General features: G+C 45.0%; 2 protein-coding genes across 2 annotated transcripts in view; one reads left to right on the top strand and one right to left on the bottom strand.

Annotated features, from left to right (window-relative positions):
* Positions 1-873: 873 nt before the first annotated feature.
* GSG1L2 (GSG1 like 2) lies at positions 874-15,916 on the bottom strand. Its single transcript, XM_035104612.2, has 5 exons — positions 15,619-15,916; positions 7,336-7,383; positions 5,678-5,830; positions 4,575-4,686; positions 874-1,714 (listed from the first exon to the last, which is right to left on the bottom strand). Exons 1-5 carry the CDS (start codon positions 15,914-15,916, stop codon positions 1,423-1,425), a joined length of 903 nt encoding a protein of 300 aa, XP_034960503.1. The 3' UTR covers positions 874-1,422.
* GLP2R (glucagon like peptide 2 receptor) overlaps positions 15,725-21,267 on the top strand; it is a 39,328-nt gene continuing 33,785 nt past the window's right edge. The window contains exon 1 of the mRNA XM_035104607.2: positions 15,725-15,854. The gene's annotated coding sequence lies outside the window, so the exon portion shown is untranslated. The remainder of the gene's footprint in view (positions 15,855-21,267) is intronic.

Here is a 21,267-nt window from a genome sequence, read left to right as displayed (position 1 = left end):
TGTGTGGACCACTTTCTAAGCATAAATAGGCTCCCTTCCCATGTGTGACATTCTGGAGCTTACTTGTTGGTCCAGGTCCAGAGGAGGTAGCATATAGCTTTGTGCCCGAGGAAGAAAGCCCAAATGGTGCTCTACATATTAGCAAAAAATATAATTACCTAAATAACTGCCAATGTGAGGTCCTTGAAATGATGGCCCATCTGCTGCCACCTGAAGCAGGTTGCCTTAGTCAAATACAGGGGTGGTCTAAAATGTGGCCCTCCAGCTGTTGTTGGATGCCAGTTCTCATTATCCTTGACCACTGGCCAGGCTGGCTGGGGCTGATGGAAGCCCATGTCCTACAACATCAGAAGGTTTCCCTATCTCTGGTCTAATAGAAGGACCAGACTTGTAAGTAGCCAAGATTGGAAGCACTTCTCCTGGGTGGATGTTAACTTGTGAGGAGGAGACTTTGGAGATACATGGCAAAGTTTGCATCTTTGTCCTACCTGCCATATGATGGCTGCTGTCACACAGTCACCTAGCACAAGCTCCTAGGCTATTCATGCAAGGCCAAGAAATGCTGTCCTTACAACAGGGCTGTTGACTCCTCTAGAATATAGAGTTGCTTCCTTTGTTTACTTCACTTTTGCCTGAAGCCAAAAGTATAAACCCCAGTTGGCAAGGTTTACCAGTCAGATAATAATTACCTGCTCATGGGATTGCTTGGCACCAGGAAGTTAGAATGCAAAATGAAGTTTTCTTAATGATCTCACTCTAAGAGAACTTTTTCAGGCGTCTCAAAGGATGTTATTAAAAAGTGCATGGGAGTTTACCAGGTGAAACTGTTTTCAGAGTTTATCAAACTTAGTCCTAACAAGAGAGGCTTATGCAAAATCCCCTCAAGGCATCTTAAAGCAAAGAGGTAGAACCACTTAAGGGATAAAATAGAAATGTTTGTCTCAAAAAAGGAAAAGAAAACCCCTTTGCAGAGTTCAGCTTTACTGTTCATTGTTCTTATGAACAAACACATTAATGATTTCCCCATTTGCATTCCAAAAAAGTACAAAAGTTGGTCTTTGTGTAGTAACAACAACAACGACAAACAACAACACATTCAAAATGCACTAGGTACAAACTTACAATTTTAGAGCATGATTTCAAGGGGAATGTTAAGCATGTGCTTAAATCAGCCCACACTGAAATCAGTGGAACTTTAGTTCTTACTGGAAGTTACTCTCAATCAAGACAGAAGCAAAGGAAATTGAAAATGAAAAGGAAGGTTTTTCTTCTTGGCTTTCCCTTGGTAAGTCACCAAAATGTCCTGCAGTTAGAACATCAATCCTTGACATACAGAAGAATGCATCAAGTAAACACTGGTTATTTCCAAAAAAAGGAAAAAAATGGAAGAAAAGAAGAGGGGGGAACCCTCTGTCACATTGTTTAGCAATATTCTTCACAATGTGCCATGGGGATATTATTTAATTCTGCGAATGTTGTAGGAGTAGTCGGACTGTGAATGTCTGTCAGGTGATGCACCAAGTCCCCAGTTGTGCTGTGGATGGTGTTGATGTACATTGTCCAAGCTTTTTCTGGATCGGAAGATTTGGATTTAGCCTTTAAACTTCTCTCCAGTTTTTTCTGTTTATACTTAAATTCCAGAATAGTTTTTGTGTATCTGTTCATTGTGGTCACTGAGGAAGCCATACAGCAGGCAAATGAGCCCCAGGCAAGGCTGTCAAGAAAACAACAAGATCATGAATAAAATAGCAGTGCTCCCATCACTGGTTTGTAAAGTCCCATTGTTAACCACAACCCACATCTGTAGCTTCTTGAGAAATGTTCTATTTTGATATGCTTTCCCCCAAACCAGCTTCTATCTGATTTGAAAACGTTGGTTAGAGCATGGTGCTGATAAAGTCAAGGTTGCAAGTTTGATCCCCGTATGAGAGAGCTGCATATTCCTACATTGCAGAGGGTTGGACTAGATGATCCTCAGGGTCCCTTCCAACTCTACAATTCAATGATTCTATAGTAAGCCATGTGAAGACTTCCATGGCCCCACTCCACCCGCTACTGTGGACAGACAGTAGGCAGCTTGGGTTGCACTGATGTGTACAATGCCATGCAAATGGAAACAGAGAGAAAAAACAACCTTCCTGTGTTTGAAGCTGGTAATGTGTACATGCCCATACACACTCACACACCTTGTTTGCTTTTCAAAGTGCTTCTGCACTACACACATGTAGCTGCATAACTGTTTTCGTGCAGCCTGTAGACTGAAAATGGAGCTTCCATTTAAAAACACCACCAGCACACCATTTGTTGCTGGGTATGGTGAGCATAGGGATGAGGGTGGTGCTGTGGGTTAAACCACAGAGTCTAGGGCTTGCTGAGCAGAAGGTCGGCGGTTCGAATCCCTGGGACGGGGTGAGCTCCTGTTGCTTGGTCCCAGCTCCTGCCAACCTAGCAGTTCGAAAGCACGTCAAAATGCAAGTAGATAAATAGGAACCGCTACAGCGGGAAGGTAAATGACATTTCCATGTGCTGCTCTGGTTTGCCAGAAGCGGCTTTGTCATGCTGGCCACATGACCTGGAAGCTATACGCTGGCTCCCTCGGCCAATAATGCGAGATGAGCACACAACCCCAGAGTCGGTCACGACTGGACCTAATGGTCAGGGGTCCCTTTACCTTTACCTTTATGGTGAGCATACGTCAAAGTGCAAGTAGATAAATAGATACCACTACAGCCGGAAGGTAAACGGCATTTCCGTGTGCTGCTCTGGTTTGCCAGAAGCGGATTAGTCATGCTGGCCACATGACCCGGAAGCTGTACGCCGGCTCCCTCAGCCAGTAAAGCGAGATGAGTGCCGTAACACCAGAGTCATCCGCAACTGGACCTAACAGTCAGGGGTCCCTTTACCCTTTACCTTTATGGTGAGCATTTTCAAAAGAGCAGACACAGGAAGCTGCCTTATACTGAGTCAGCACACTGGGTCTATATAGGCTAGCTCAGTATGGTGGACACTGGCTGGCAGCAGCTCTCCATGGTTTCAGGCAGGGGGTCTCTACCTGGAGCTGCTGAAGATCGAACCCGAGACCTTCTGCATGCAAAGCAGATGCTCTGCCACTGAGCCAAAGCCCTTTCCCAAGGACCATGCAAAAGCACTGCATTAATTATGCTTTTGTAGTTAATCATTTCTACTCCACCCATCAACATTTCAATGTGAAAGATATGCTTCTGAGAAGGGAGGCTGAACCCGCAACCCCTGTCCACAGACACCTCTACCCCTCCATAGTGTCAGCTTTTTTAATGCCATTTCCTTTGCTGCCATTTCTATCGTTTAGAGCTTCTTTCTAATCCACTGCTGGATCCCCACCTAATCAGAGAACACACAATGGATGAGGCTATTTTCTGCTACATAGCCAATAAGAATGCAAGGTGAACTGAGGGCAATGCTTTCTGCGCTGGTCACATGGGTGATTCCCAACCAGTTATATTACTGGCTGTGCTCTTCCTCTAAAGTGGCTGCACAGGCAGTAATCACATTGGTCCAAGGTACAGGTGACACTCGGAAAATGAGAATATAGTCGAAAATTGCATTTATTTCAGAAATGCAACTTAAAAGGTGAACCAATATATGAGATAGATGCATGACATGCAAAGCAAGGTATGTCAAGCCTTTATTTGTTGCAATTGTAATTATTTGTCCTTAGGCGAGTCAATTATAAATGGAATGTAATTAATGAAATGTAATAGTGATGTTTATTTTTGTATTATTGTAACTATTTGTTTTATTACTGTGGAATTTCCAAAAGAAATTTGTAAAAATTAAAAGAAAATTAAAAAATAATAATAACTTGCATCACTGAAATAAATGCACTTTTCGACGATATTCTAATTTTCTGAGTTTCACCTGTACTTTGGGATACCACTGGAAGATTGAAACCTCCCAGGCCTGTGGCAAACTCTATTGTGTGCTGCCTCTTTACAAAATGGAGAAGATTTTCACAGGCTCTCTCATCTGGAGGACCGCAGCAGTCATTTTCTCCTGTGCTTCCCTGGTCACTAACCCCTCATTGACTAAGCAGAAAGGGAACCATAGGTGTCAGGACAAGGAGACAGTTTCCTTGCAATACTTGGCCCTTTCTACACAACTGCTTCTGTTAGCTTGTTCTGTACTTATTTGGTACTTGAAAAGCAAATGTGTGTAAAGTAGCAAAGAAGAAGAAGAAAAAGAGTTTGGATTTGATATCCCGCTTTATCACTACCCGAAGGAGTCTCAAAGCGGCTAACAATCTCTTTTCCCCTCCCCCCCCCCAACAAACACTCTGTGAGGTGAGTGGGGCTGAGAGACTTCAGAGAAGTGTGACTAGCCCAAGGTCACCCAGCAGCTGCATGTGGAGGAGCAGAGACATGAACCCAGTTCCCCAGATTACGAGTCTACCACTCTTAACCACTACACCACACTGGCCCTTTTCTTTTCTCTTTTGCACAACTAGCCCAAAATTTAACCAAACAATCAGAATGATTGGCAGGTCATGTTCATCCATTTGTTGTTGTTTTCCCCCCACTCCCCCCCCCCAAGCTTACCAGTAGGACCAGCCATAATCCCAGGTCTGTGGGCGCCAGTCCTCTGGACCAAGATTGACGGTCATTTGAAATACAGTTGTATACATCATGTGAGCCACCATTCCCAGGAGACCTGAAATATTTCACAATGCTTTGTTAGCACGAGCCTCTTTTTAATTAACGTTTGCAGATTCATAGGTTGCTTCCCTCCTCTCCCCTCCCAAAGCACCCCAAGGGAACAAACAGCAAACAGTTGAAAACACACACACCATGCAATAAAAATAAAACAAATACAATCTAAAAACATTTCAAAAACTCAAATGTATCCCCAGGCTTGTAGAAGCACTAGGTGAAATTCTGGTGTGGGGGGGGGGGGAGGTTGACAGAACATCTCAAAGGCAGTAATCTCTTCAGCTGCTCAATACCAAATGAATTCTGTTGTCATTAGATAGAGATTTGTGACAAATAATGTTGAGGCTTCACCTTTTCTTCAGACCTTAAGCCTGTCTGCCTGAAAAGGCTTAGCTCCTGGTGGTTCATACTTGACTGAATAAGGAAGATAAAGATAAAGCCCCTCTCATACGGAGGCAGGTGAGGGGCACACAACTAATCCACCCAACTGGATTTATTTGGTATGAGGCCATTGCACAAACGGAAGGACACCATGAGAAGTGGACCATAAGGATTGCAGAATTCAAGCCCAAAGTCGCAGCTGCTGTGTGGGGCATATTCCAGGAAATGACATACTTAGAGGTAACCTGCATTTTGACACAGGCAGCTGCCTGACACCATTTCGACTGTTCCCCATTTAGCCTAGTTTTGTCTCCTCTGACTGGCAGCAGCTCTCCAAGGTCTCAGGTGCATCTGCCTACTTCATCATTAACTTTTAGGAAGAATCTAAAAACATTCTTGTTTACTCTGGCTGGAAGATCTGTTCCTAGCACCCCTGAAATTATTGGCTGTGACATTCAATGATTGTTACTTAGAAGTTCTAAACCGATCTTTAGAGGGTTGTTTTTGAACTGTTTTTAAGAGTTTTGATTGTATACTGTTGTCGATGTTTTCAATGATAGATTTCGGGAAGAAGGCTGCTTACATAAATCTAATAAATAATAATAAAATACCTGCCAGGACGGTGAAGATCGCAGCAAACGCATTGAGCTTCAGCCCATCTAGCACGCTGATGGAATAGCAAATTTCAATCAACATGAGAGCGACGCCCATCAGAAGCAAAGCAATGTAGAGGAGCTCTGCCGCAATGGAGAGCCACAGGACCCCTGGAAGAACAAAAGTCAGCAGCTCTGAGAATCTTAGACGCCCCCAAGACCTCCCCCCCTGCATTCTGTATCCATTAAACTATCAATATATGCACATAAAGTTAAAGCAGTTGCAGCCCTGCCCTTTATTGTGGCTTCAACTGCTTTTTATTGGAGCTGGTCATCACTGAGTTTTCACAGATGGCGCAGGAGAAGTTCATCTTGAATCCTTAAACCCCAGTCCAAAGGTATGTGCCAAGATATGTGCAATGGAACAGAGCAACTTACCCCAGCACAGTTACAGCTGCATTGTGAGCCTAGTGGGGCTGAGTTTGTCAGATCCTCTATTTGCATCCCAACCTACCTTAAGCAGGAAGTCTAGCTGCAAACAACCAATCAACAAATTTTAGTGTTTATAGCCCACAACCATCACAATACAGTATGCGCAAAAATCACACCCAGCTGCACGCACACCCCTGGTTACTCTTCATCAAGGGTGCTCTCACTACCACCTTGGGAATCACGTGACATTAGCCACAATCCGTATCTATCCTGTCGTTTCTTATGAAATGCTGTGTTTTGATGAGTTTTTCCCCCAAACAAGCTTCAATCTGAATTGAGAAAAAGAAGGACCTAGCTGCACTTTGAGCGGGCAATTTGTACACAGCCTCAGAGCTGTACACTAACTTGAGGAAGGCTATGGGGAGCAGCCAGGTCCGGTCCCCCCCCCCACTGTAGATTCCCTTAGCCAAGTGAGCCAGATCTGCAGAAGAAATAATTTCAACAGGTGTAGTTTGTCATGCCAGCTCCTCTTGCTGAAATTCCCACGCCTACAAAACTACTAAAAGGAGAAGCCCTGCTCTCTTCTGCATTTGGCTACTTTAAACTCAGCCTGGAGACACAACTTCTTATCGAAGACAGAGGCTGCTTACACAGTCCCTGCTTAAAATAGAGTGGGGTTGCTCTTTTTCTCACTTCAGATTGAAGCTGGTTTGGAGAAAAACAGATCAAAACATAATATTTCCTATGAAACGGCAGGATTGGCACAGGATAAACAAGGATTGCGGCTAATGTTATGTGTATACAGTATCTCTTTCAAAACCAGCAGTGGGAGCGTACTGGACACAGAGAAGACAGGAGCATGCACATAGCTAGAGTCATTTTCCAGAAGGATGAATGGAAGCAAAAGGTGCTAGCTTTCCCCAAACTATTCCCCACCACCCTGGGGAGGATGCCAACATTTCATAAACCCTTTCAAGCACCTTGGGCTTCAGCTTCTAAACGGAGTTCGGGTTTCTTTGGGAATTATCCAAGGTAATATGCACTAGAGCTAGAATAAATAATCCCACCACAAATACACGCAAATACCAAATTTGGCAAACGTTCAGAATATATGGATTTGAGCCACTGTTTGTCCCATAGAAACGGGGATATATTTATTCTAGGGTTGTGTTTCCCATGACTCAGAACACCGAATATAAAGATAGAAAGAGCAGAAACTTGAATTAGTGACAGCATATAATTACCTCGATCCGCTGGGGGTGTCAGGCTGATAAAACTTCTACATTTCTCACCTATAAGGCATATAAAATGTACACTTTCAAATTATAGTTTGGAGGAGAAGAAAAAACCTGAGCATCTCATCAGCCAGCTTAGCCTTCCCACCTTCCCAAGGCTTATAGGAACACAGCCTCCCACAAGCAACAAGAAGGGAGCTGTAAGCAGATGGAAGGGGAAGCCAGCACACTGAGCTAAAATGCTGCAGTGTTATTTGGAATGCGAACCCAGAGGGTGGCATCCCACTTTGTGCCTATAAAACGAAGCAGAGGCAGGGCTGCTTCTTGCATGATATTTTCATATTTGTGCATGCTCCACAAGCTGTGCCTTCTAGGAAGTTAGGAAGCTGCCTTATACAGAGTCAGACCATTGGTTTATCCAGATCATGCAGAGGCTCTACAGGGTTTCAGACAGGAGGAATTCCCTACCTGGAGATGCTGGGGATTGAACCTGGGACCTTGTGCATGCAAAGCAGGTGATCTGCCACTGAGCCATGGCCCATCTCCACCTTTTTCCATTTTCACCACTTGTCCCTTTAATTTTTTTTTTTTGTACATACTTTTTATTAATTTTACAAAATACAAAAAAGCAAAAAAAAAGGTACATACTTAAACCCCTTTTCCACCTCCTTCCTACCCACCCACATGGGTCCTCCCCTGCCACAGAAGTATCCCATGTATGTGAACAGTCAGAGATGGTCCATTTTATGCTTGGGTTTCTGTCCTCCCCCCCTCCCCTGACCCCAAAGCCCCCCCCTGCCACCAGGGAGCTCCAGCAAACCAGGGCAGTACGCAGGAGGACATCCATCCAACCATCTATTGTCATACCAAAAAAAAGAGAGAAAAATAGAAATAGGAAAAAAGGGAAAAAAAAAGAAAGAGCGAAAAAAGAAAAAAGAAAAAACAATACACAACAAAAAAAATTTTCTTGCATTCATAATTGTAAAACCATATTCTGTGGGCTTCCCCTCCCCCCCCTTCCCCGGTTTTCATCCCTTTTTTATCATCTGCAACAGTTTCTTACTTTATAAAAATACACCTTTGCATCTTATACAACTTATAAATCAATTGTTAACATTTTCATCTAATATTCAAATCACTGAGAAATCAAACTCCCATTTTCTCTTCCCGTGCCTAATTTTTTGTTTTTTCTCCCTCTATAAGCCTCCATATTTTCACATTTTCCAAAATCCATTCACTTTTAAAACTATAACTATTCTCAATTTAACCTTACATCCCCGATTGCCGGCTTCCCCCCCCAATCCAGCAAATTCCAAAATCAGCAGACCAGTTATAAACCTGTTAATCCATCCTTAATCACAACATCACTTTCCCTTCACCCCACCCCCTGTTTACAGTCTTTTGTCATCCAGGCCACCATACAGGACCCCTGAATTTCTTCTCTTCTCTGCATATTTTTTCCTTCTTCCCTGTGGGCGTTCTGGAGTTCCAATGATACCAATCGTGCCCCCCTCAAAAGCAGGGCACTCCATCCAACTTTTTGTAGAGTAGAGTCATCATTTTTTTCGTGGTGTGCTTCATTTTGTGTTGAATCATCACAATCCTCATCTTCTTCTTTTCCTTCCCCATCATTGTCATTCTCACATTCATCTTTTTCAGTGTCCAAAGCTTCATCTCCTAAAAAATCATATTCCGCCATCACCTCCTGGAATTTTTCCTGTAACTCTTGCCGTCGTGTCTCCTCTTGACATAACTCTATTCTTGTTTCCCACATTAAGGTCAAAACAGACCGCTGGAACTCAGGGGAACACTTTTTTGTTGACATATTTCAGTCCTGCCAAGGTCAAAACTTGTCACGTGGGGTGGAATATGATCACAGTTTATTTTTCGACTCCATTTTAACAAGCTGGCTGCATTCTTCAAGTCTTATTAACCATAAAGTTCGAACTCACATTTCACAAACACTTAAGCCAAAAAAGAGTTTCCACAAAGTCCAGAAATACAAAGTGAAGTAAAATTTGACTCATAAATCCTGACAACTCACTGGGTTGTCTGGGCTGCCGGCTCCCGAGTGGAAAGGTTTTTTTTCTTAGGCTGTACCTCTTATTGCAGGGCATCATAAACCGCAGTCTCTCTCCCCTTTTCACCCTGCATCAAAGGGGAGATTCTCTTTGATGCCTTTGAGGGATCCTTTGAATTGTAAATCTTCTGTTTATGGCCTCGGGTTTCTATTTACTGTCTCTTTTGTTGCCGTGGGGGGGGGGTGGCTTCCTCTTTTCTCCCCTCTCTCCCAGATCCAAATTGTTTTATAATAATCCAAATCATGAGGTTACTTACAGTCTTTTCCAATCATTTTATTTTCGGAAGAATCCAGCGCTCTCCGCCTTCGGCTTGAAGCTTCTCCCTGCTAGAATAACGTTGCCGCTCAAAATGGCCCCCGCGACTTCTACCCTCCTCGCTCCGGAGCTCTTATTAGAGCTAGCCGAAGAGTTGGGGAGTCCGGATTGGGTCTGTGCCGAGCAAATTGCCCTCGGGACGCCCTTCCCGAGGTTCTAAGGGGCGCAGCGTCGCTCTCGCTGCCCTCCCCACTCCTAGCAGAGACGGGCCGTCTCGGAGACGAGACGAAACCCCGCCGATCGACGCTGGCGCTGAATCCGGAAGCCCACCACTTGTCCCTTTAAAATGCACACGGGCAGGGACATAGTCAGCCTCTCCATCACTGTTCATGTGTATCTTAAAGAGATGAGCAGTCTGTGCACTTTGAATTATAGAATCATAGAACTGTAGAGTTGGGAGGGACCACAAGGGTTACCTGGTCCAATCCATTGCAATGCAGGAACCTTCTGCCCAATGTGGTGCTCAAACCCACGAACCTAAGATTAAAGGTTTCCTACACTACCAGCTGAGCCACATCTCTTGCACTGTTCAAATACTGGGGGAGCCAATATGAAATCCAACAGTTTTTGAATTCTCAATTTAGCTGATCACCTCCCAGTCTATGGAAGCACAGCACAAGTTAGACACACAAACTTCAGGAGCACTATTAAATGTGCAAACACCTGGCAACATTTGCAGAGCTCTTTTATCCACTCTAAATGTACTTATAAATGCCATTGGATCTGACTTCAAGTGATTCCCAAATGTTATTTTTCACCACTAACCCTTCACCTTATTCCAATCCAAAATTTCTAGTTTTGTCTCTGACTACCACCCTAGATCCCCAATACCCCCTACCAGGTCTGACTGCCAGAGACAAGTTCTGCTTCCTTCTACACCCCTTCATTCTCTTCTAACTTCAAAGCCAGGCTGCTGCCAAATCTTGCTGTATTTTCCACCAGAATTTCTGAGTTCTGCTTTCCCCTCCTGCTGAAACCCCGGCCCATGTGTCAGTCATATTTTGCCCATTTATCCCTCTGAGCAGTTCTCTCTTGGTGGCCATCTCTATGACTGTGTCATTGCACTAGCCCAGTTTGTGCAGTTAGTTACCCATGTAGGCGGATGCTGGAAATGGAACTGTGTGGGTAGAGTACCATGTGACAAATTATTCGTGCAAGTGGCACGCCACACAATTTGGGCAATTCTAATCCTTCCAAATTCAACTCCACCACTACACATGGCTCTGAACATTTGCCCCCTCCCACCCCATCACTGTCACTGTTAATGCTTAGGCAGGAAGCTTCTCAGGGCAGCTTGACTTCAAGCATCATGTGAAGCATCCTCTAGATTGAAGGTGTTGCATAAATGCATCCAAACTTAAGTCTAGCTGCAAGCCCAGGAAAGTAACAAAAAGCACTTACTTGAAGAAGTACCTATAGTTATGTAAGGTCATATCCACACCATCCATTTAAAGCACTCTCGTTCTGCTTTAACATAAGAATCCTGGGAACTGTAGTTTGTGAAGGGTGTTTGGAATTGTGGCGCTGGGAGAGGTAAGCTACATTTTTCAGGATTGTTTGGGGAAAGCTTTACATGCCAGTTGCAGAAGCAGAAAGTTGTTTGGAAATGGCCCGAGTTCTGTTTAAGAACAGAAGAATTCACTGGAAGCAGAGCTGGTGACAAAGGTCAGCAAAGTTGGGAATCTGCTAGGATCCATGCGCCACCCAAAATGGTTGCCAAAGCACAGCAACATTTCGAGCACATTTTAAATAAGTTTCAATGCAAAACACTGAGAAATAGAGGGCAACTCTAAAGTTATGCATACATGTACACAGAGAATACTGTAGTGCTACTTAAAACCAGTGACAGAAGTTTATAATAGCACAAATCAGACTAAAAACAAAGGTGGGGGAGAGGACCACGCATTTTTGCCAACCCTAGTAATGTTGGCAAGTGTTGGTAATGTGCATTGGGTTAAGATATCCCTGCCCTGTCTCCACCCACTGGTGTGTACATGGGGCAAGAGGTTTCAGTACACATCAAACTATGCCAATATGTATAGCAGCATGCAGTTCAATCTGAAACACAGTCAGAGAAAAAACAGCCTCACTGTATTTTAAGTCAGCAACGCATACAGGACTTAATTCTTGGATGGTGGGAGTGGCTAAACTGATTTTGGCAACTTTCACCTTCACCTCAGGTAGGGGGAGTGGCTCTGTGGACAAAAATAAAGAAATTGTTCTACATTTCCTGATCTTTGCTGTTGAGGCTGAATGGTCAGCCACTTCATTTTGCATGTGTTATTTTTAAGTGTGCACGTACTCAGCAGCACAGCTGTGAATAAAGCTGCATGGATTGTTTGGTTTAAAATTTTCTGCAAAAAGTACATCCACATTATCTCTGCACAGCTGTGCATAATGTTGGCTCTACTAAACAAAAACAAAAAAAGGATCCCCTTGAATTTGCATTATTTTTTTACAAGGGACCACTCCTTTGAATCATCATTAAATCACAGATCACGTTTATGGCGACAGATTGCACTGCAAAATTAACAGATCATACTGTAAAAATAATGGATCTTGTGATTCCCAGCATTGCCATGGCACAAAAACATAGGTCCTAAGCTGGACCCTCATAATTTTTAGGCAGAATGCTTCTGAAAACGCCATCAACTTACACATCGCATCCAAACCCACACATGGACCAATAAAAACCACGTTTCCATCATCAGGTGAAAACATGTTTCTGAACCACAGGTATCCTATGAAAAAGATCATGTGAATTCAAGAGGATTTATTGTTGCTCAACTGAATCCAACTCTTATCTCACAGCTTTGCTGTAATATCCAAGGTAGAGTTAATCGTTGTTTCTCTCCCCAACCCATTTCTCCTTTGAAGGTACTGTAATAATGTTTTGTCCAGGCTTCCCAGTTGACCTGCCTTCTCTCTTTCATTCCTCTCCCCACTAAAACTACTAGAAGCTAAAAGCATGTGGACTCTCAGAAGAAAGCCCCATTGACTTCAGTTGGGGTTTCTCTTGGGTACAGAATTGCAAACTAAGTCATGGGGGACACTGTATTTAACAAAAACTATTAATTAATATTAAGGGAGAATGAGGCAAAAGGATGGTGCCAAGAATCAGAGAATTGTATAGTTGGAAGGAGACCAGAAGAGTCATTTAACATAGGAATATTTTGGCCAATGACCCTGGGATAAAGAGTCTCATGCTCTACTGAATGAGCCATCTTCTGTTTGAATCATGACAAATGATCTTACTCTTGAGAGTCCCATGGACTGCAAGAAGATCAAACCTATCCTTTCTTAAGGAAACCAGCCCTGAGTGCTCACTGGAAGGACAAATCTTGAAGCTCCAATACTTTGGTCACCTCATGAGAAGAGAAGACTCCCTGGAAAAGACCCTGATGTTGGGAAAGATTGAGGGCACAAGGAGAAGGGGACGACAGAGGACGAGATGGTTGGACAGTGTTCTTGAAGCTACCAACATGAGTTTGACCAAACTGCGGGAGGCAGTGGAAGACAGGAGTGTCTGGCATGCTTTGGTCCATGGGATCATGAAGAGTCAGACACGACTAAACAACAACAACAAACACACAGTCCAGTTTCCAAGGGGAACACACATTGTGCTTTGGTTCTCTCCCCATATAGGAAGATGAAAGATAGCCTCGGGAAGGCATAGCAACCCACAAAATGTTATGCACAGGTAATCTGTGCAGGTGTGCATGTATTCACCTGGGAGGAAGATGGAGAGAGAAGGGTTTGTCTCTTAAACAGGCCATTTGATCTAAAACCACCAGCCACTCCTCATACACTCTAAACACAGGTGTGCAAACACAGAATCTCAAAATAAATACAGGAGGTGTTTATTTATTGTCCTGTGAACACAGAAGGGCCCTGCTGGATCTGGCCAAAGCTCCATCTAGCCCAGCATCCTGTCTTCACAACAGTCAACCTATGAGAAGCCCATATTCAAGACTTGATAACAACAGCGCCCTCCTCACTTGTGATTCTCAGTGAATGTTTATCGGAACATAAGCACCATAACTAGTAGCCATTAATTCCATTTAAGTAAAATAACTGCACAGTGATGCCTTGGAAATTAAAGATGCTTCAATGTGGATGTGGTCCGCTACAGGAGATGATCCTTCACTTTTCCTCTCTGCATCTTCCTCTTGCTTCCCCCCTCCCATGCTTCTTTCTGAAGCTTCAATTTGGTCTCTGGAGTAGCTGTCAAAAGCTGCTGTTTCTCTTCATCATTTCAAGCAAATTAAAAAAACAAAAATGAAGCAAGATTACACTGGTGGTGTTTCTGAAGATGAATGTCATTGCACAAATACCATCTCGACAGATGTCTAAGGGGGACTGATGGCATGCACAGGGTGCTTGCTATTGCTTCTATGCAACAAATCAAGTTATTGTCCCACAGGAAAGAATCTGTTCTCCCACAGGAAAGGTGTCATCATGAGAACAAGTAAACTGAGTGGACTTCCTGTGGCTGGAGGAAGTGCTATTAGAAAAATGGCACACAACTAACAAATATGTTAGCTTTTACCATTAGACTTCAAAAAACAAGCTTCCTGTAAATAGTTTTCCTCCCCCTTTTCTTTTGGAAATAAGGGATATCACTCAAATTTATACAACCTTACCCCTATACGTTTGGACATCTTCCCACAAATCAGCTTTACCTCTTGCTCAGGAAAAATGATTACAACAACCAGGTGAGGGGGTCATTTTTAGGGGAGAATAAGGGTTAAACACCCCCTACTAGTCTAGGTCTCTATGAAACATCCCTCCTGCATTTGAGGGAAAAAACATGGGGTTGGAAATCCCACATTGCACTTGTAAAGTTTAATTCCACCCTAGGACAATATGCCGTTCTGGTGAAATGCTCATTTTAGTAATGTTTTGGTGAGGTATGTGGAGTTTAAAGAGGCAGTTTTTCATCAAGACAGACTTAGTTGGATAAGCCAACATAGAGGGGGAAATAACTAGGAGTAATATACTGTATCTTCCCACTCTGTTGCAAACTTTTGATTTCCTAACGCAGCCCAGAAGCCAAGATGCCGATCCTTTGCTGCTGCAACAGAACTGATTTTCCACACTGGAACTCTTCTGAGTAAGTGAAACGTTTTCTCCTTTATCTGTGTCATGTCTTAAGACTCCCTTTTGCTCCAGAATACTACTAACTGCAAGTGTTTGCGTGTTAATGAGTTTACCATTATTTATCACAGAATCATTTATTACTACCTTCTTTTAAAAACCTATTTCCACTGATTTTTAAAAAAGGGAGCAGAGTTAATGCCACATGAGTTCTGCTTAACTATTTCTCCTGCACACTTTAAATATAGTGTTCCTCCTACTATTGGCTCCAAATACCTCGGTTTGTGTTATATTGTTGGGGTAACCTTTCCTATATGAGTCAGTGCTGGGGGGGGGGGAGAGACGGTCGGGGGGAGGTCATCCCTCATCCCACCCCATCGGAATTGGAGGGGAATTGTGCTAAGCGAGCTTAAGACAGAACTGTGACATGAGGGGGGGGGGGGTAACAACTCAACAAAGAATACCATACCACTACAAAGTATCATCTCCTCCCTATTCACCCACAAAGAAGCCTTTGACGACTACACTTCATTAATAGCCATTTCTTTTAAAGCAAATTGTGCTTCAGAAGCAACATACTGTAGCTTGTTTGCGCTCCAATGCCCCAGGGCGCGTAAGCTCTTGTTCCCATTTTACAGATGGGAAAAGTGAGGCTCAAAGTGACTTGCCGGTGGCCGCGCGGGACGTCGGGAAGGAAGCCTCCGCACCCTTGCGGCCAACCAGACGGTCCTCCTCTCCAGCTGCCCCCCCCCGGCTCACAACTAGTCCCTGCTGCCCCGACGGGGAGGCTGCCACTCACCGTCTCCGATGAGCAGCTCCTCGCAAGAGTACCAGATGCCGGCGTGAAACTTCCGGTCGACGAACTTGTCGTCTCCGGTCTCCCAGATGTACTGGACCACGTTGCTGTCGTTGGGGCTCCCGGAGGTGTTGAAGCGGATGCAGTGGGTGCCCCCTCGGAGCTCGTTGCACATGGGCTTGGCCACTTTGCGGGTCCCTTCGCACCAGTAGCTGCTGCTGAAGGCGGTGATGGAGAAGGTGAGCGACAGGCAGCTGAGCGAGAGCGCCGCCGAGGCTCGCTGCCGCCGGTCCACCCCCATCGCGCTGAGGACTGCCGCCTTGCAGAGGCTGCATCCAACGACGGGGCGCACGGGAGGGAGGGAGGCGGGAGAGACACCCTCGGGCTGCTGCCGCGCGCCTCTTGGCTAAGCCCCTGCTCGCTGGTGAAAAAACCCCGCTCTCAAATCGCCGGTTCTCCCCGCAGTATCCAGCCAGTCACCAGACTGCCGCTGGCCATTTCTGAAGGTGAGGCGAGCAGGTGGGCAGAGCTGCGAAGACGCCTCCCCCCCCCCCGGCGTAGGATGGGAGCCGGGGATGAACAGGGCTGAGCCTTAAAAACCCGCCGCCTCTGCCTGAGCTCAGCGCGAGGAGGCTCTCCAAGAATGCCTCTGAGCATACAGAGTGTATTTCTTTCCCCGCGGAGCAATGGGAGCCCAGCCACCCTCCCCCGAAAAAAAGCACGGGGGTGGGGGTGGGGGTAAGGAGACAGAGCGCCAGGTGAAAAGCCGCAAACAGGCGTCAGCCCCAGGAGTGATCACTTTTTATCAACTCACGCGCCACAGCGCTGGAAAGCTAAGACCCAAAACCACACAGAGGCAGGGATCAGGCTAGGGAAAGGTGAGAAAGGAAATGCGGGCAAGGGGAGCAAAGAATGAAAACACACCCACACTCCTCTGTTGATACTTAGGAATTAGATTAAGTGCAAAGTCAACATAGGAGGACTTGCTTTCCTGACTATCTTGGGAAAGGTGCCAAATGCTTTGTTTGGAAAGTCAAGTTTTGCACCCTCTGCCTAAGTCCTGGTGCTGCTGAACCGGGTGGTACTTCCCTTGGAGCCCAGGGAAATAGCATGGGAAAGAGCCAGTGCGATGTAGGAGTTAACTGTTAGAGCAGGGGCATAGCTGCCAAGTTATCCCTTTTTTAAAGGGATTTTCCCTTATGCTGAATAGTCTTCCTCGCGAGAAAAGGGAAAACTTGGCAGCTATGAGCAGGGGTCAGCAAACTTTTGCAGCTGGGGGCCAGTCCACTGTCCTTCAGACCTTGTGGGGGGCCAGACTATATTTTGGAAAAAAATATGAACAAATTCCTATGCCCCACAAATAACCCAGAGATGCATTTTAAATAAAAGGACACATTCTACTCATGTAAAAACACCAGGCAGGCCCCACAAATAACCCAGAAATGCATTGTAAATAAAAGGACACATTCTACTCATGTAAAAACATGCTGAAATCCGCAGGCCGGATTTAGAAGGCGATTGGGCCGCATCCGGCCCACGGGCCTTAGTTTGGGAACCCCTGTGTTAGAGTGTCGGACATCCAGTGCACATTTAAAGCATGTGATTTCAAGAATCCAGGGAGCTGTAGTTTGTCAAGGTTACTAGGAAGTGTAGCTCTGTGAGGGGGGAAACTACAGTTCCCGGGTGAGGGGGAGCCATGCAATTTAAATGTGCACTGGGTGTCCTTTAAATGTATGGTGTGGATCTGCCCTCAGTTAAGCCTTGCTGCACACTTTCTGAGAAGCGAGCCCCATTGAATTTCATGGACTGTACCTCTTGAGTAAACACACATAAAATTGCGCAGTCAGAGCACTTAGATTTTTGAACTACAGGAGGAGATGGCGCTTCCATTTGATTAAACCCTTAAACATCAGTTTAAGATTGTGGGCCACGTTAATTACTGCAGGCATTCCAATAACATTTCTATTCCCATTTTATAAAGCCGGAGCTGAGAGACACTGATTTGTTCAAGGTCACCGCAAGTAATGGACGATCAGGGATTCGTCATAACAGATTCATTTCCTTTGGATTTTTGTTTAATCCCCTTTTCCTTCTGCACTTATCCATTTAGTGTAAGTATTACATCACGGCTTGAACAAACCAAACATTATTTTCTCCCTGCTCCAGTAGTAATGTACAGTGCCCATTCTTTCACTGTGGCATTATATTTTTAAACATGATGTTTTCTTGTTATATATGGCCTAAACTTTGAGGTGGTGTGGGAGTGAGTACAGGCACTGGGGAAAACAAAAACCTGCTGCAATTTGCAAGTGAGGCAAGCATTAGGAAGATTCCAAAAGAAAAGGGAAAGAGGAGCTCAAATTAAATGCCAAGCCAATAAACTTTTCTTTTCTTTTTTTCTGTTTTAGCTAATTTAGGCAGTGTGGTGTGCTGAATTTTGGCTTAGCCTCCACATACTTGTTTTAGTAACTTAGTTGATTTGGGGGCAGTGACTAGATCTCCCTGAATTGACTTGTTTGGCCACAAAGTGTCTGTGTACTTTTTTGTGTCAAATGGAAGGGATGGGGCAGTAAAATCTGACTCCCTCCCAATCTGACCTTTCTACTTTGGGATGTGTTTAGCCGTTGTCCCCCAAGCAAGGCCAGACCTCCACTTTAGGCAAAATGAGGCAGCTGCCTCAGGCATCAAAAGTGGTGGTCAAGGGCGTACCCACCATGCGGCAAGTTAGGGCAGCTGCCCTACTCTAGAAGCAGGGCTGGTGGGCAGAGGCGGAGCACAGCCCGGCGGAGCGCGAGTTCGCCATTCCCGCCGCACCGCGCCGCACCCTCCCTCCAGCTCCCCGTCGCGCCCTCTGGCAAGGCCAAGCGCGGCGGGGAACCAGAGAGCGCGGTGCGGCGGGCAGGAACGCTGAACTCGCGCTCAGGGAGGGGCACAGCCCGGCGGAGCGCGAGTTCGCTGTTCCCGCCCACTTTGTGGCCCCTCCCCTTGCCCCCCCTAGTTTTGATCCTGGGTACGCCCATGGTGGTGGTGCCATTAAGGGTGTTGGAGAACAGGGTTGTGTGTGCTAAACAGCCTATCCTTTCCTCCACTAACTTAACCAGCTGTCCTCCTGGCAAAGGAGAATGTCCCATTCCCAGTGCTCAAGTAAGATTCAGCGCTCATGCCAATCAATTTCTGTGTGTGGAACTGAAGGAGGGGCATGTTTGTCCTTTGCCTCAAGCAGCAAAATACCTTGGGCCACTTCACTTTCACTATTGGAGTGGGGCTAAGGCGGAAATGGCTGCTCGGTGATTTTGCTCTCCTCCGACATTAAAGGTCAGCCCTCCGACCTCTCCATCTTATGGCTTGTATGACCCATTTAGCCCTTTAAAAGGTTGTATTCAGTTTCTTGGCAGAGCTTTTAACACAGGTCTGCAGCAGGGTGTGCAATTAATTCAGTGTGCTTCAGTGTAATGCATTGCAAACAAAGCCACAAAAGTACCCCAGGCATATATTTGTTAACCATGAGTGGCTAATCACTCCAATTAGGACAAAATCCCCAAAGCTTTGCCCCTCCCCCACTTGGTCACCTGGAAGTAATTTTTACTCACCACTGGTGAACAGGAAGTGGCTATATAGAAGCCTGAATTATGTTCACATAACAATTCTACTCAGGTCTGGGATCACTTGATTTTCTCACTATGCTGAAGCTGGGCAGTCTCAGAGACAAATTGAAATCCTCTGTAAAGGTGAGAATATACTTTTTTTTAAAAATGACAAAATTAGGGTTGCCAGACTCAATAGAGGACAGGACTTCTGTGCCTTTAATTGCCCTGCTCTCTTTTGAGTCTGGAAACCTTAAAGAGAAACCAGCAGACCCTTTGTTTAATTTCCAAGCAAAGGGTCTGCTGGTTTCTCTTTAAGGTTTCCAGACTCAAAAGAGAGCAGGGCAATTAAAGGCACAGAAGTCCTGTCCTCTATTGAGTCTGGCAACCCTAGACAAAATGTCTGGAGGGGGTAATTCCATGACTATTGTAGCAAAAGTAACAGGTTTGTGGAACCTTAAAACCGCAACAGGTTCTATTCATTTTTAAGATGCCACAAGATTTTTTTGTGGTTTTCAGATGAAGAGGTCGCTGCAGTATGGGTGATCTTCAGTTGACAAACAAAGATAAATCAAGGAAGATAGTGAGCTATTGCCTTGGTTAGAAAAAGAGATTGTATCACACTTCTGTTTCTGTATGACTACATGGTACTTGAAAGAAGTATGTGAGATCTTGCATACCCTTGATGTTCTTAGGCAGGGACCAGTGGCCTTCCAGCTAGTGTTGGGCTCTAACTTCCATCATTCCCAGCTGGCATGGCCAGTGGTTAGAATGTGGTCCAACAACATCTGGAGGGTCACAAGTTCCCATCCCTGATCTTAGGCCATCTGTGCAGAGAGCATTTATCATCGTGGAAGTGCTATTAAGGTCTAGACTAGAGCATCTCAGTCAAGCTATTGTGTTGTGGGGTGGGGGAAATTGTGTCCCCTTCTCTGTGTGTCCTAGAGAAGTTGGACTGGCTTCCTCCTTGCTGTCCTTCTGCCAGCAGTGAAGACCTTTCTATTCCAGCAGGCCTTTGGGAACCAAATGTTTTTGAGGAAAGAGCTGGTGCTGTGATGTTTTTATTGTGGATCTTTTAATATTATTTTAATTCTGTAGGGGTTCATTAACATTTTTATTGTCTTTTCTACAGTTTAATTTGTGTAAGCCACATTGAATCCCAAATTGGGGGGAAAGGAGGGATATAAATAAATACTAGAATAATAACAATCTCACTGTAGATCTACTGCCAATGCTGATCACACGAATACCCCTGCCTCCCAGTGGGTTATGCAGATCACACAGCAACTGGCTGTGTTTTGCTGCTGTCTTCCCCTTCCCCTTCACCAAACCAAGGAAAACATGTCCCAGACCTGTGGAACATATGAATTCAACGTTGAATATAGAGGCTTGCAGCAGTATACAGTATGAGATAAATGACACTCCTGTTCTCTGTACTGATTTACCAAACACATATTCCAGAACATTTGAGAAATGAGGCATAAGGCATACCTGATACAATTCCCCTGCACACAATTCTTCAGGCTCCTTTAATGTGCCTTTAAAAATCCTACTTCCTAATGCTAACAACTCTTTCTAATTGCAGTTCATTTTATGCCTGTGCTTCTCTGTGTTTTCCCTGAGATTCCTTACCGTTACAAAACTCCTGGTGGTGCCACATTAGTTTCTCTCTCTATCCCCCTTCCCTTCCTTTCATTGCATAAAAGCATGCTCACTTTTGCATCTTTAACATGTTGTAGTTGTTGTTGTTTAGTCGTGTCCGACTCTTCATGACCCCACGGACCAGAGCACGCCAGGCACTCCTGTCTTCTACTGCCTCCCGCAGTTTGGTCAAACTCATGTTGGTAGCTTCGAGAACACTGTCCAACCATCTCGTCCTCTGTCGTCCCCTCCTCCTTGTGCCCTCCATCTTTCCCAACATCAAGGTCTTTTCCAGGGAGTCTTCTCTTCTCATGAGGTGGCCAAAGTATTGGAGCCTCAGCTTCACGATCTGTCCTTCCAGTGAGCATTCAGGGCTGATTTCCTTAAGAATGGATAGGTTTGATCTTCTTGTAGTCCATGGGACTCT

The sequence above is a fragment of the Zootoca vivipara genome, chromosome 2, assembly GCF_963506605.1.
Source record: "Zootoca vivipara chromosome 2, rZooViv1.1, whole genome shotgun sequence".
Taxonomy (NCBI): domain Eukaryota; kingdom Metazoa; phylum Chordata; class Lepidosauria; order Squamata; family Lacertidae; genus Zootoca; species Zootoca vivipara.
Note: the sequence above shows the minus strand (reverse complement) of the source record. Positions and strands in the feature narration are given on the sequence as shown.

Bases quoted from the DNA above. Each gene is read 5' to 3' on its own strand.
- GSG1L2 (XM_035104612.2), bottom strand. From the start codon at position 15,916: ATGGGGGTGGACCGGCGGCAGCGAGCCTCGGCGGCGCTCTCGCTCAGC. The intron at 7,384-15,618 runs GTGAGTGGCAGC...TATGCCTTATAG, and splicing joins GGAGCTGCTCATCGGAGACG to GTGAGAAATGTAGAAGTTTT. The intron at 1,715-4,574 runs GTAAGCTTGGGG...TTTTCTTGACAG, and splicing joins GATTATGGCTGGTCCTACTG to CCTTGCCTGGGGCTCATTTG.